Raw genomic sequence first — 16,528 nt, forward strand, 5'->3', positions numbered from 1 at the left:
AAACTCCATACTGTTTTCCAGAGTGGCTGTATCAATTTACAGTCCCACCAACAGTATACAAAATTTTCCTTCCACCTGCACTTGTTAGCTCTTCTCTTCTTTGATAACACCCAGTTTAACAAGTGGAAGGTGATATCCCATTGTGGCTTTGATTTGCATTTTCCTGACGATTAATGATGGTGAGCAATTTTTCATGTGTCTGCTGGCCATTAAAATATCTTCTTTGAAAAAATGTTTCAGTTCCTTTGCCCACTTTAAAAATTGGATTTTGTTTTGAGTTGTATAAATTCCTTATATATTTTGGATATTAAACCTTATTATACATATATTTGCAAATATTTATTTCCAGCTCATAGGCTGCCTTTCATTTTGTTGTTTGCTGCACAGAAGCTTTTTAATTTGATGTTGTCTCTCTTGTTTATATTTGCTTTTGTTGACTATACTTTTGATGTTATATCACTGACAAGAGCAATCTCAAGGATTTTTCCCTTTGTGTTCTAATAATTTTATGGTTTTAGGTCTCATATTTAAGTTTTCAATCCATGTTAATTTTTCTGACTGGCAGGATATAGGGTCTACTTTCATTCTTTTGCATGTGACCAGCCAAATTTTCTCATCCCCATTTATTGAAGGGACTATTTTCTCTATCAATTATTCTTGGCTCCCTTCTGAAATATGTTAATTGTATATGCATGTGTTTATTTCTATTTCATTGGTCTATATGTCTTTTTAATGCCAGTACCATACTGTTTTGATTACTACAGCATTGTAATTAGTTTGAAATCAGGAAGGGTAATACTTCCAGCTTTGCTCTTTCTAAGGATTACTTTGGCTATTGTTTTCGGCTATTTCGCTAATGATGCTGAACATCTTTTTAATATGCTCTATATACCTTCTCTAGTGAAATATCTTTTTGGGCCTCTTGCTCATTTTCTAATTGGATTGTTTTTAAACTGTTGAGTGTTCAGTTCTTTAATACATTCTAGATACTAGTCTTCTATCACCTATGTCGTCTGCAAATATTTTCCTCTTAGACTATATCTTGACTTTTCATCGTCATCTTCTAAGCTTCTACAGAGCACTGTGTGGCCTGTGGGATCTTAGTTCCCTAACCAGGGATTGAGCCCAGACCCTCAGCAGCAAGCGTGTGGAGTCCTAACCACTGGACTGCCAGGGAATTCCCTGAGTTCATTTTCATACAATTGTTCAAAAGGTCATCCTTCCTTTATTGAATAGATTTTACATCTTTGTCAAAATTCAGTTGAGCATTTTTTTAAATTGAAAGATAACTGCTTTACAGAATTTTGTTGTTTCTTGCCAAACCTCAACATGAATCAGCCATATCCTCTCCCTTTTGAACCTCCCTCCCCACCCCACCGCTCTAGGTTGATACAGAGCCCCGTTCGAGTTTCCTGAGGCATACAGCAAATTCCCATTGACTATCTATTTTACATATGGTAATGTAAGTTCCCATGTTGCTCTTTCCTAACATCTCACCCTCTCCTCCCCTCTCCCCATGTCCATAAAACTATTCTCTATGTCTGTTTCTCCACTACTGCCCTATAAATAAATTCTTCAGTACCATTTTTCTAGATTCCGTATATGTGCATTAGAATACGATACTTATCTGACTCACTTCACTCTGTATAATAGGTTCTAGGTTCATCCACCTCATCAGAACTGATTCAAATGTGTTCCTTTTTATGGCTGAGTAATATTCCATTGTGTATATGTATCAAAACTTCTTTATCCATTCATCTGTCGATGGACATCTAGGTTGCTTCCATGTTCTAGTTAAATAGTGTTGCAATGAACAATGGGATAAACATGTGTCTTTTTTAGTTTTCATTTCCTCAGGGTATATGCTTAGGAGTGGGATTGTTGCTGGGTCATATGGTGGTTTTATTCCTAGTTTTTTTAAGGAATCTCCATACTGTCTTCCATAATGGCTATGTCAATTTACATTCCCACCAAGAGTGCAAGAGGATTCCCTTTTCTCCACACCCTCTCCAGCATTTATTGTTTGTAGACTTTTTGATGATGGCCATTCTGACCAGTGTGAGGTGATATCTCATTGTGGTTTTGATTTGCACTTCTCTAATAACGAGTGATGTTGAGCATCTTTTCATGTGTTTGTTAGCCATATGTAGGTCTTCTTTGGAGAAATGTCTGTTTAAGTCTTTTTCCTACTTTTTGATTGGGTTGTTTGTTCTTCTGGCATTGAGTTGTATGAGCTGCTTGTATATTTTGGAAATTAATCCTTTGTCAGTTGTTTCATTTGCTATTATTTCCTTCCATTCTGAGGGTTGTCTTTTCACCTTGCTTATAGTTTCCTTTGCTGTGCAAAAGCTTTTAAGTTTACTCAGGTCCCACTTGTTTACTTTTTGTTTTTCTTTCAGTTACTCTAGGAGGTGGGTCATAGAGGATCTTGCTTTGATTTATGTCATCTAGTGTTCTGCCTATGTTTTCCTCTAAGAGTTTTATAGTTTCTGGTCTTACATTTAGGTGTTTAATCCATTTTGAGTTTATCTTTGTATATGGTGTTAGGAAGTGTTCTAATTTCATTCTTTCACATGTAGTTGTCCAGTTTTCCCAGCACCATGTATTGACAAGACTGTCTTTGCCCCATTGTACACTCTTACCTTTTGTGTCAAAAATAAGGTACCCATAGGTGTATGGGTTTATTTCTGGGCTTTCTATCTTGTTCCACTGGTCTATATCTGTTTTTGTGCCAGTACCACACTGTGTTGATGACTGTAGCTTTGTAGTATAATCTGAACTCAGAAAGGCTGACTCCTCCAGCTCCATTCTTCTTTCTCAAGACTGCTTTGGCTATTCAGGGTCTTTTGTGTTTCCATATGAATTGTGAAATTTTTTCTTCTAGTTCTGTGAAAAATGCCATTGGTAATTTGATAGGGATTGCACTGAATCTGTAGATTGGATTTGGTAGTATAGTCATTTTCACAATATTGATTCTACCTATCCAGGAACATGGAATATCTCTCCATCTGTTTATGTCTTTGATTTCTTTCATTAGTGTCTTATAATTTTCTGTGTACAGTTCTTTTGTCTCCTTAGGTAAGTTTATTCCTAGATACTTAATTCTTTTTGTTGCAGTGGTGAATGAGATTGATTCCTTAATTTCTCTTTCTGATTTTTCATTGTTAGTATACAGAAATGCAAGTGATTTCTGTGTATTGATTTTATATCTTGCAACTTTGCTAATTCCACTAATATTAGCTCTAGTAATTTTATGATACTATCTTTCGGATTTTCTATGTATAGTATCATGTCATCTGCAAACAGTGAGAGCTTTTTACTTCTGCTTTTCTGATGTGGATTCCTTTTCTTTTTCTTCTCTGATTGCTGTAGTGAGGACTTTCAGAACTATGTTGAATAATAGTGGTGAAAGTGTACACCCTTGTCTTGTTCCTGATCTTAGGAGGAATGCTTTCAGTTTTTCACCAATGAGAATAATGTTTGCTGTAGGCTTATCATATATGGCCTTTACTATGTTGAGGAAGGTTCCTTCTATGTCCATTTTTTGAAGACTTTTAATCATAAATGGGTGCTGAATTTTGTCAAAGGCTTTTTCTGCATCTATTGAGATGATCATATGGTGTTTATCTTTCAATTTGTTAATATGGTATATCACATTGATTGATTTGCATACATTGAAGAATCATTGCATTCCTGGAATAAACCCAACTTGATCATGGTGTATGAACTTTTTGATGTGTTGCTGAATTCTGTTTGCTAAAATTTTGTTGAGGATTTTGGCATCTATGCTCATCAGTGATATTGGCCTGTAGTTTTCTTTGTTTTTGTGTTGTCTTTGTCTGGTTTTGGTATCAGGGTGATGGTGGCCTCGTAGAATAAGTTTGGAAGTGTTCCTTCCTCTGCAATTTTTTGAAGAGTTTTAGAAGGACAGGTATTAGCTCTTTGCTAAATGTTTGACAGAATTCTCTTGTGAAGCCATCTGGTCCTGAGCTTTTGTTTTTTGCGAGATTTTTGATCACAGCTTCAATTTCAGTGTTTGTAATTGTGTTCTTCATAATTTCTATTTCTTCCTGGTTCAGTCTTGGAAGACTGAACTTTTCTAAGAATCTGTCCATTTTATGTCAGGTTATCCATTTTATTGCCATATAGTTGTTCATAATAGTCTCTTGTAATCCTTTATATTTCTTCATTGTCTGTTGTAACCTCTCCTTTTTCATTTCTAGTTTTGTTGATTTCATTCTTCTTTTCTTGATGAGTCTGGCTAAATATTTGTCAATTTTATCTTCTCAAAGAACCAGCTTTTAGTTTTATTAATCTTTACTATTGTTTCTTTCATTTCTTTTTCATTTATTTCTGCTCAGATCTTTATGATTTCTTTCCTTCTACTTTTGGGGGTTTTTTTTTGTTCTTCTTTTTCCAGTTGTTCTAGGTGTAAAGTTAGGCTGTCTATTCAATGTTTTTCTTTTTTCTTGAGGTAGGATTGTGTTTCTATAAACTTCCCTCTTGGGACTGCTTTTGCTGCATCCCATAGGTTTTGAGTTGTCATGCATTCATTGTCATTTTTTTCTAGAAATCTTTTGATTTCCCTTTTTGTTTCTTCAGTAACCTGTTGGTTATTTAGAAACATGTTGTTTAATCTCCATGTGTTTGTGTTTCTTACAGCTTTTTTTCTTGTAATTGATATCTAGTCTCAGAGTGTTGTGGCCAGAGAAGATGCTTGATATGATTTCAATTTTCTTAAATTTACTGAGGTTTGATTTGTGACCCAAGATGTGGTCTATCCTGGAGAATGTTCCATGTGCACTTAAGAAGAAGATGTATTCTTCTGCATTTGGATGGAATGTCCTGAAGATATCAACGAGATCCAACTCATCTAATGTATCATTTAAGACTTGTGTTTCCTTATTAATTTTCTGTTTTGATGATCTGTCCATTGGTGTGAATGGGGTGTTAAAGTCTCCTACTATTATTGTGTTACTGTCAATTTCTCCTTTTATATCTATTAGTGTTTGTCTTATGTATTGAGGTGCTCCTATGTTGGGTGCATAGATATTTACAATTGTTATGTCTTCCTCTTGGATTGATTCCCTTGATCATTATGTAGTGTTCTTCCTTATCTCTTGTAATCTTCTTTAAGGTCTGTTTTGTCTGATATGAGGATTTCTACTCCAGCATTCTTTTGCTCCCCATTTGCATGGAATATATTTTTCCATCCTCTCACTTTCAGTCTATGTGTCTTGAGGTCTGAAGTGGGTTTCTTGTAGATAGCATATATACGGGTCTTCTTTTTGTAACCATTCAGCCAGTCTGTCTTTTGGTTGGAGCATTTAGTTCATTTACATTTAAAGTAATTATTGATATATATGTTCCTATTGTCATTTTCTTAATTGTTTGGGATTGATTTTGTAGATCATTTTTCTTCTCTTGTATTTCTTGACTATTTAAGTCCCTTTAACATTTATTGTAAAGCTGGTTTGATGGCACTGAATTCTCTTAACTTTTGCTTGTCTGAAAAGCTTTTTATTTCTCCATCAACTTTGAATAGATCCTTGCCGGGTACAGTAATCTTGGTTGTAGATTTTCCCCTCTCAGTCCTTTAAATATATCCTGCCATTCCCTTCTAGCCTGCAGAATCTCTGCTGAAAGATCAGCTGTAAAGCGTATGGGGTTTCCCTTGTATGTTACTTGTTGCTTTTCCCTTGCTGCTTTTAATATTCTTTTTGTTTAGTCTTTGTTAGTTTGTGTCTTGGCATGTTTCTCCTTGGGTTTATCCTGTATGGGACTCTTTGTGCCTCTTGGACTTGATCGACTATTTCCTTTTCCATGTTGGGGAAATTTTCAACTATAATCTCTTCAAAAATTTTCTCATACCCTTTCTTTTTCTGTTCTTCTTCTGGAACCCCTATAATTCTAGTGTTGATGTGTTTGATACTGTCCCAGAGGTCTCTTGAGAGTATCCTCAGTTCTTTTCATTCTTTTTACTTTATTCTACTCTTCAGAAGTTATTTTCACTATTTTATCTTCCAGCTCACTGATTTGTTCTTCTGCTTCAGATATTATGACAATAATTCCTTCCAGAGTATTTTTAATTTCAGTAATTATGTTGTTTTTCTCTGTATGTTTATTCTTTAATTCTTCTAGGTCTTTGTTAATTAATTGATTCTTGCATTTTCTCCCATTTGTTTTCAAGATTTTTGATCTTCTTTACTATCATTATTCTTAATTCTTTTTCAGGGAGTTTGCCTATTTCCTCATTTATTTGGACTTCTGTGTTTCTAGTTTGTTCCTTCATTTGTGTAGTATTTCTCTGACTTTTCATTATTTTTTTTAACTTATTGTGTTTGAGGTCTCCTTTTCTCAGCCTTCAAGGTTGAATTCTTTCTTCCTTTTGGTTTCTGCCCTCCTAAGGTTGGTCGAGTGGTTTGTGCAAGCTTCATATAGGGTGAGATTTGTGCTGAGTTTCTGCTTGTTTGTTTTTCCTCTGAAGGGCAAGGCTGAATGAGGTGGTAATTTTGTCTGCTGATGATTTGGTTTGTATTTTTGTTTTTGTTGTTTAGATGAGGCATCCTGTACAGGGTGCTACTGGTGGTTGGGTGATGCCAGGTCTTGTATTCATGTGGTTTCCTTCGTGTGAGTTCTCACTATTTGATATTCCCTAGGGCAAGTTCTCTGGTCGTCTTGGAGTCAGTGCTCCCACTCCAAAGGCTCAGGACTTGATCTCTGGTCAGGAATGAAGATTCCAGAGGTGTTTTTTTTATGGCATTAAGTGAGATTGAAACAAATATCCAAAAACGAGAAACCAAAGATGAACCCCAGACAAATGACAGTTATAAAATCAGGCAAATAATAACTACAATAATGGAATATACACATATACATATCCACCCATGAGCAAAGTCAAAACAGTCCAACAAAATAAAGTACAATAGACTGACCCGGCAAACAAAGGAAATAAAAAATTATATTTACCAGTTAAGAACAAAACTAACTAAAGTACAGAGTGGAAAACAAAATCAAAGCAAGGTACCAAGTGGTGAGTAACTGCAAGGGGGAAAGAACAGTAGGAAAAGCAAACAAAGGAATAAACGTAGAAAAAATAATATGTTTAAAAAATTTAAAAAAAACACAAAAAACAGAAAAGAAAAATAAAAAAGGAAAACTCCCCAGAATTGCAAAAGCCCAATATAGAGGCAGACGTTTACAACAAAAGTAAAAAATGTGACTGAGAAAAAAAAAGTAAAAAAAGAAAAGCTCAAAAGCTTAATTAGATTTCATAGTGCCATTAAAATCAACTACAACAGAGGGGAAAAAAAGGAAAAAACTCCAAAAGAATCTACAGAACAAGCCAAAACATAAGAATAATGAATGTTTTTTCTTGAGTCACTGCTGTCAGAGTCCTTTTCCTCACTGGGAGTCAGTCCACCTCACCTCCCTAGGATGCCCTCCAGCATTGTGCTGATCTCTGGACCTGCTGTGGGGGCAGCTCAGATTCTAATCTGGTCCTGCTCCTCTGTGTTTTTCCTCCAATGTCCACAGCTATCAGGACTTGTACATTTTCTTTTGTAGGAGCTCTCAATGACCTTTTATATATTCCATAGACACAGAGTCTGCCCAGTTGATCATTTGGATTTAATCTGGAGCTTATACAGCTGGTGGGAAGGTTTTGGGTCTTCTTCTTTAGTCACTGTCCCTGGATTTCAATTGCGGTTTTATTTTCACCTCTGCATGTGGGTTGTCCACTGGGGTTTGCTCCTGAGGCTGCCCTAGAGGACTTGGGTTTGCCCCTGTGAGGGCCAGGTGTGGAGGTGGTGCAGCTGCTTGGATTGCATGGGTTCTGGCAGCAGCAGGTACTTAGGGGAGTTGGCAGGTAGGGCAGCGGGAAATATAGCACTCCAGAAAGGTATGGCAACCAGTATTGGCCAATACATGCCAGTATTCTTGCCTGGAGAATCCCTCTCCCTGACAGAGAAGCCTGGCAGGCCACAGTCTGTAGCGTCTCAGACAGACACTACCAAAGCGACCCTAGGTGCATAGATGCAAGACTTTTGCCTGTGGCAGCTCTGCCTCAGTGAGAGTTGAACATGAAGTTGGCGCAGCTGCTTGGCTTGAGGGGACCCTGGCTGTGCCAAGTGTGCAGAGACACAGACTGCCTCCACTGCAGGAGTCATGACCCTATCAGAGTCTTTTTTCGAGCCTCTTGGAGCTGGCAATCAGAAGGCCTCTTGGGCCAGTCTCTCTGTAGCTCTGCCCATTCAAGCACTTAGAGAGCTCCCTTGCCTAGGGTCCTTCTCTGTTATTTGGCATGTCAGGCACATGGAGGGGCCCACCTGGCTGGGGTCCTACTCTGTAGTTTGGCACGTCAGGCACTTAAAGGGGCACCCTGGGTGAGGTCCTACTCTGTAGTTCAGTGCATCCAGCATTTGATGGGCCAGGCTTTCTATTGTTCAACTGCCAATGCTGGCATGTTGGGGGAGAGAGGCTATGGTGATGGTTCCACCCACTGCGCGTGACTCAGCAGTATCGCCTTGCTTCCATGGCTGCCTGGCTTTTCCTCCACAGGCATTTCCCACCACAGTCTCCTCCCTCACATCCCCTCAATCCATCTCTCCGGAGTCAAGAGCAGCCCTCACCCTGGGATTGCTCCACAATCCCTAAACTCCAGCTCCCAGCTGCTGCACCTTCCAGGGTATCTATGTCCCTGTCGAGAGTATGTATGGCTGTGGCAAGGACTGTCTGATTCTCATTCCATTTAGGCTGCCACAGATCAGCTGTTTCACTCTCAGCCTTAAATGTTTCTCCTCTGATTCAGACAATTACCCTGATGTGGGGATTAGACCCCTGCTTCAGTTCCCCCATCCGCCAAGGGCAGGTCCATTCCTACTAACACTTCTGTTTTTCCCCCTACTTTCTTTGTCCTGCCGAGTTTTGCGTGGGTCTGTATGTTCTCTTCCGCTGGTCAGGTACTCCTGTCGGCTCCCAGCAGTGTTCTTCATGCACTTCTGTGTCTGAAGGTGTGTTCCTGATGTATCCAAGGAGAGAGATGTACTCCACGTCCACCTACTCCTCTGCCATCTTGTTCTCCAGTTGAGCATATTTTGATGTCAGTCTCTAATTTCCTTTTTCCTGCTCCATTGATCTATGTGTTTATCCCTTAACCAATACTATTCTGCCTTCATTACTGTATTAGTTTGCTAGGGCTGCCTAACAAAGTGTGACAGACCAGGTGGCTTAAAATAGAAATTTATCTTCTCACAGTTCTGGAGGCTTAGATCAGGGTGTTGGCAGGACTGGTTTCTTCTGAGGGCCTCTCTTCTTGGCTTGTAGATGGCCATCCTCTCCCTAAATCTTCACCTGATCTTCCCTCTGTGTTTGTCTGTATCCTAATCTTTTCTTATAAGGATACCATTCATATTGAATTAGGGTCCAACCATAAAACCTATCTCACCTTAATTTGAGAAGTACTGTACTGGTGGCAACATTACTGTTTTACTAGATTGCTTATGAATGTTAGTGGCTATTATTTCTACTGCAAGCTTTAAAAATAAACACAAAATATCTCAAGTGATTAGAAAAATTTTATTCATTAGCCCAAACAGGATTATATATTACAAATTCTGATCAAAATAATATTAAAGGTATTTTCAGTAGTACCACAAACTATCTGGACCTGAAGATAAAGTGAAATAGTAAACTAAATGGAAACCCACTCCAGTAATCTTGCCTGGAAAATCCCATGGACCGAGGAGACTGGCAGGCTACAGTCCATGGGGTTGCAAAGTATTGAGCACAACTTAGTGACTAAACAAAGTATACACTGAAATTTACTCACATTTAAAATATCACTTTGTTTAGAAGAATCAAATTTTCTGGTTATGATGTAGGACACACAAATAGCTACTTATGATTTTTATTTAACAAACACATGAACCATTCCCCATGCTCCAAATGAGTCATCACAAGTCTATAAAATCTTGTAATTCTTTTTAATGGTACTTGAGACAGTTTATATTGTTTTATAGAACAAAATACAGTACTTCTAATTCTCCTCATACTGCCTTTCAAGAACTCCATGATGACAGCTGTGCATAGAAACACAGCAGCTTGGGTGGTTCATGGGTTCCAACATAATTTCTGCATTGGGCTGGGCTGGGGGATGGCAAGGAAGGCATTCTAAGATATAAGTTCTGAGAATAAAGAAACAGAGATTTCCCTCAAGAAAATTTATACTTGCCTCCTTTATAAACACAGGTCCCATACAAAAAGTATTACCACTGAATTGGTCTGTCTGACTTATAAGCTATAATTAAGATTTCAGTCTGATGTGGAGCAGCTTAAAATAGCATCACAGACCCTGTTGACTCTTGCCTAGTTGAAACAGAAACATAAATTTGAGGGAAGAAGGCGGAAATGATTATTTTCAATTCCTCTTTAATCATACTGATATAATATTTATGGGCACAAAAAATTAAGTAAAGTATGTATCCCAAATTCTCTCCCTCTCCAAATCGCTTATACCTGATTTTGGCTGGGCAGAGATTTACTAACAAGGAGGTGAGGGTTTACTTTCAGGAAAAGCTATAATATTGAGACAGAAGTTCAGGGCCGAGCAAGCACCAAACATAGGGAAGTACAGAGAGTGACCTGCTTGGGACCTAGAACTACGTAGTATATGGAATAGCATAAGGAGACTCTAGAAGAAAAGCTTGACCAATAAAATGAAAATACCTGTTCAATTTAGAGAAGGAAGCACCATGGTAATATCTCTGAATTCATAAACCATACAATTCAATGCCTTGTTATAATGAAACATTCTTTTTTTTCCCAAGCAAATTTAGTCATGCAATCTTCTGAGTAGGCACTGTGTCCTACCCCAGTTTCTCCCATCCCATTTGAAGAATAATTAGAAAAGGATTTGGAAGTAAGAAACAGAACATTTCTTGAGTATTTACCTAATTCTAGGTCAATACTAGGTACACTTCATTTAATCCTAACTTAAAAAAATCAGAAATATCCATCATTTTACCAATTCACTCATATGGAAACTGAAGCTATGAGGTTCCCTACCGTAAATCCCACATAATGAAGCTGGGACTCAAACTCCCGCCTAATTTAAAAGTTTGTGCCCTTTTATGCTAACATGCCACTTTCCCTAAGTGACATGTTAGAGGTGACCTTGCCTGGGTCTTAGTGACAGAGGAAGAGGAGGAAGAAAGAGAAATAGCTGCTGGGACATTTCTTCAGAGAAATCCTCTTGATTCATCAAAAACTAGAATTTTTCCCAGGCTTTAAAGCTGTTACAAATTATGACTGTGTGTTAGAAGGTGGGAATGTGGCACTTTCTCTGACCAGGTTTTGAGGGAGAAATGTCTCCTGAGGATTTATAACATGGAGAACAAAAGAACTGTTCAATTTCCAGAAGACGGAACTAGGGACTCAGAGACATTGGCAGCCTCAGCCTTGTGACAGTGGGTGAGGGTTTAATGGAGAGTGGGAATTCACTCAGGTGTGTTTGCTAGACACAGCTCTGGTCCCCAATCCATAAACCCCTGCTTTCCTGTGTAATACCTTGCTGTCCTATGTGCCATTTGAAGCTTTATAGCCTATAAGGCTAGAACCCATGGTTTAGGGTCACAAAGAAGAAAGAAATGAGCACAGGCTATTCTCAATTACTTGCATCCATAAGAGAGTATCAATAAAGAGGAAGAGAAAGGAGTCTGCAGAAATTGGCACTTCGTGGACTGGTGTTAATGGTTTCCTGGAAAAGTGGAAGATGCAAGTAGAAATGGGATACATCTTGAGCCTAAGGGAATCAGGTGCTCCTGGATATTAAGAATATCATGACCAAAGGCTAATGCCTCCAAACATGAACTATTTCACCGTTTGGAGATAAGGCATGTTTTAGATATAGGTATGAAGACAGTGTAAGCATTTTGGACAAGAAAGAAACACTTCCCTTTATCACCTCAGGCTCTTAATCTGAGCAGAAAGATATTAAGTGGGGAATGGCAAAAACATCCTGTAAACTTCTCAGTCAAGCATGTTAACCAGGGCTAAAGATTCTGTGCTGTGGGACTTCCCTGGTGGTTCAGTGGTTACGACTTGGTGCTTCCTATGCAGGGGTTACAGATTTGATCCCTGGTTGGGGAACAAAGGTCCCACATGCTGAGTGTAAGCATTAGTCGCTCAGTCATGTCTGACTCCTTGCGATCCCATGGACCGTAGCTCGCCAGGCTCCATTGTCCATGGAATTCCCCAGGCAAAATAGTGGAGTGGGTAGCCATTCCCTTCTCCAGCAGATCTTCCTGACACAACCAAAAAAAATTTTTTAATTAAAAAAAAAAAAAAAGACGCTGTGCTGTGATCAGTGAAACAGGCATATACCGGGAGTCACAGCACTCTTGAGTTAAGAGACCTAACTGTTTCTTGCTCAGATCACTCCTTTCTATGTTTATTTATTCAGCTATAAAATAAAAGGGTTAAAACAAATGTTGCAGTGAGGCTCCCTCTGCCTCTTAAAATTCAAGTGCTGGCTGATTTTCACGTGTTAATGTGTTTGAGGGAATGGTGGCACGCATTCTGCCATCTAGTGGTCATATTTCAGGGTTTGTCCCACGGCTCAGCTTCTCAGGATGGCTCCATTTGGAGAACTGAGATTTTACTCCTGGATCCTGACGTCAGCAGTTGCAGCAGAGGAGAGAAGGACATGAGCTCCCCGCTTAGAGAAGGAACGAGTGGCCACCTGGTTGTCAAGTGAGAGACTGTCAATCTTGACTCTCAGGACCTCTCTGGGGACATCCATGAATGTATAACTTCTACCAAGTTAACATAAGAGGTTTTCTCCTGGTAAGCCAGGCAAACTGTACACGGAAATGGTCAGATTAGGAAAATTACTGTTGGAATACGCAGGTGAGGAAAGAAAAGTGATCTGAGGAGGTGCTGATTACTGGATCCAAGGTTTCTGGTCACTTAGCAGAGTGCAATGGTTAAGAAGCACGGAATGAAGTATAACAATCTGTATCAGAGCAACCCTGGCCTTCAGAGTTTAGGGAAGGCCTTGCATTCTGCCAACTTAGGGTAGGATCCAAGATCTAAAGCCTGTGAAACCAGAAGGCAGTAAAAAAAAAAGGTATTTGAGCAGCCAGTTGTGTACAGGGGAATAGATATGGAACCTCTATCAATGTGGACAAGATAGTTTCGATTCTGAACCCTTCAGGGACAGATAAAAAGAAATAACCTATACAGAGAGTGGGTAAGACCTTCCTACCCTAGTGAACAGCGGGAAACCCAACCTGAAACGGGTAGAAATGTGTTGTGTATGCACTTCTAGAAGTTAAGTCTGTGCTTCTCACTAACGTTTCTCACTAAACAAGGTGGATTTTGCCCAGGAACACTAATAACACCTGTTAAAATTTTTCGATCATGAAAAAGAGAAGTTAAGGTTCAGCTATTTAGAATTTGGGTATAATTTCTATGGGCTGATTCTCTAGCAAAGAGAAAGCTGATTACAATCACCTGTCATCTGGGGACAAGTTTACTGGTAACCCTAAAAACTTAATTATGTTATTTATGAGTAGACCCAATGACAATGCACTGAAAGTTCATCCTAACAGAGGAAGAACACTGGTTATTATGTATCAAAAAAAGTTCTTGTTATTTTTTAATTTGGAGTGGTGTGGTCATAGGTTGTGGCTTTCCTCAACTTTGCTTTAGGAAAACTTTCAGCCCATTCTGTCTTCTGGTTTCCATCTATGATATGACTATTATTCTTTAGTTTTAGAGGAAAATCTGCCAGTTTGGTCCAGAAAGTAGCCCTAAGCAGCCTAGATAAAATATAAGATGGCTTCCTATCCTGGACAAAGAAAAAACAGCATGCTTCCGGTGCCTGATATCCCTTTACCTGCCACCGAGAATATGCAATCAAAGTGACTCATGAAGAGATGGGGAGACACAGCCATCTCAGGCCACTCAGAGATGTATCTTCAAGGGAGAAGAAACCAAGGGTTTCAGAGTGGGCGGTACATGATAAAGCAGGGATGTCTCAGTTCTTGCCCTCGCCCGCAATGTTCAATAGATAGGACAACTGGGAATGGATACAAACTTTACAAACTCGATGATCTCAGGTGGGCAAGCTGCCAGGTTTGCCACTTATGTGCATTTTGGAGTCCTAATGTAGTGTTGGAAGAGGAGGGGAACAGGCAGGCTTACATATCATGGAAATTGGTTCATAGGCCATAAGTGAAAGATATGGAACTGTAATTGATGAATAAATACAGTGAGGAGTACATTTAGAAAAAGTAGAGGTATTTCTATTAATATTTTAGGGTTAACATTTAAATTGGGATTTATAAGGATTATAAATTCAGAATATATTAAGTGACCATGAATCACTCATATTTTACCTACTGATTGAGAATGAAATAAGGAAAATAAGTTTTATGAAATCATAGCCCTTTAGAAATCATGTCTGGTAGCATAGTCTCACTTGAATGATTTGTCAAACAAGTACCATCAGGTCAATGAAGATATTCTCACAATGGCCATAAATTGAAGCATCACACACACATAAGCTTTCTTTTCACTTCAAATATGAAAATAGAAGGTGTATGGAAATTTACATATCTTTGACAAGACTAGAAATAAACTGTCATTTTCTTATATGATGCCCTGTGCTCTAAATCAATTCCACACCAGGTTGCTTGTAAAAGGTACTGCCTCACATCTTTTCTTGACATCACCTGAAATCTGACCACTTGATTATTAACTCAGCCTCCACAACCCTAAAAGTAGCCCTAATATACAGGCTTAAAGGAGTTATTCCTTTTTACTGGTGTATACCCTTCCTTAGTTGCACCTGGTAAGCCCACCTTCCAATACAAACATTGAACTTTCTGAAAGCACTTATAGAACATATCATATTCTATAAAAGGAACATTCTTCAAAGAGTGAGGGGGTTTCCCTCAAAGGAACTGGGTTGCTTACCAAAGGGAGGGGGGAAAGAGGCAGACATCTGTCTCACTCATTTCTGCCTCTCCACTGTAACCTAGCATTGCACTTGGCACATGGAGACTCTAATAAATATCAGATGAGAGAATTATAGCAGATGGCTCAGGAGTTAGGACTCTCTGTATCTTCAAACTTCTCATATTTCTTTGGTTCCTACTTATGTTTGACATGTATCTTTTTTTAAACAGTCATCTCCCTTTTGTGCAGGGGGGGAATTCTATTAATACCATTTTGACCTACTATCTCAGTACAATTGGATAACTTCATCCCACTCAGAAATAGGCCAGACTCCATTGGGCCACACGTTGGGGGGAGAACGCTTCCAGTCCCATGTCTTTATAGGAATCTTCCAGGTCTTACCATAGTTGGCTTCAATGTATTCAACAGTTTCACAGGGCACACGAAACTTTGTGTCTACAAACTCAGTCCAGCACAGTGTAAACTTGGGAAACAGGTATCTGTGGCAAAACAGGCAATGTGGAGAGGAGTTAGGCTCCAACACTGGAAGTTTAGCTAAGGAACCCACAGCTAGTGTACCCTGGGCCAAAGGACAGTCCTCTTCCACTAAACAGCTTTGGGGAACAGATACAGGGGACATTTTGTTGTTAACTGTCCAGCATCTCCTTTCTTTTCTAATGTTAACTGTATCACAATTTCACTCCCCTAGTCCCAGTCCAGAGAAGGCAATGGCAACTCACTCCAGTACGCTCGCCTGGAAAATTCCATGGACAGAGGAGCCTGGTAGGCTGCAGTCCATGGGGTCGATAAGGGTCTGACACGACTAAGCGACTTCACTTTCGCTTTTCACTGTCATGCATTGGAGAAGGAAATGGCAACCCACTCCACTGTTCTTGCCTGGAGAATCCCAGGGGTGGAGGAGCCTGGTGGGCTGCCGTCTGTGGGGTCGCACAGAATCGGACACGACTGAAGTGACTTAGCAGCGGCAGCAGCAGTCCCAGTCCATATGGTCCAAAAGTGGCTGACTCCACTCCTAGGCTCCAGAGATGGGTAAAAAAGACTCAGACCTAGCCAGTAAATTATAGTCACTAGGTTAGGGAAGGGAATTTATACAAATTAGGCAAATGGAAGTCAGTCTTGGAATTTCTGTTGGAACTACCGGGGGAAGAAGTGTTCTTGTGCAGAGGTTTCTAAGCTGTGCGATGGAAACTGAGAACTGCTGGTGGCCATCTTCGCTGTTAGCAGGGAGCGCCTGTCTGAGACTGCTGCCGCCGCTGCTAAGTCACTTCAGTCGTGGCTGACTCTGTGCGACCCCAGAGACGGCACCCACCAGGTTCCCACGTCCCTGGGATTCTCCAGGCAAAAACACTGGAGTGGGTCATTTTCTTCTCCAATGCATCAAAGTGAAAAGTGAAGTCGCTCAGTCATGTCCAACTCTTAGCGATCCCATGGACTGCAGCCCACCAGGCGCCTCTGTCCGTGGGATTTTTCAGGCAAGAGAATTGGAGTGGGGTCTGAGACTGCAGTTAAAGCAAAAAGTTGCCAAAAGATGGAGGCAAATGATAAG

The 16,528-nt window shown here is 39.6% G+C and overlaps 1 protein-coding gene across 3 annotated transcripts in view; it reads right to left on the minus strand.

Moving 5' to 3' along the window:
• Positions 1-16,528, minus strand: part of FKTN (fukutin) — an 88,886-nt gene that overhangs the window by 19,748 nt on the left and 52,610 nt on the right. The window contains exon 10 of one of the 3 annotated variants that reach the window (XM_070459349.1): positions 15,364-15,461. In XM_070459349.1, coding sequence (XP_070315450.1) covers positions 15,364-15,461 — 98 coding nt within the window. Of the gene's footprint in view, positions 1-9,557; positions 15,462-16,528 lie in introns of those variants that run through there. The other 2 variants (XM_020869451.2, XR_002309120.2) reach the window with 2 other exon arrangements.

Source organism: Odocoileus virginianus, chromosome 31 (assembly GCF_023699985.2).
Source record: "Odocoileus virginianus isolate 20LAN1187 ecotype Illinois chromosome 31, Ovbor_1.2, whole genome shotgun sequence".
NCBI lineage: Eukaryota > Metazoa > Chordata > Mammalia > Artiodactyla > Cervidae > Odocoileus > Odocoileus virginianus.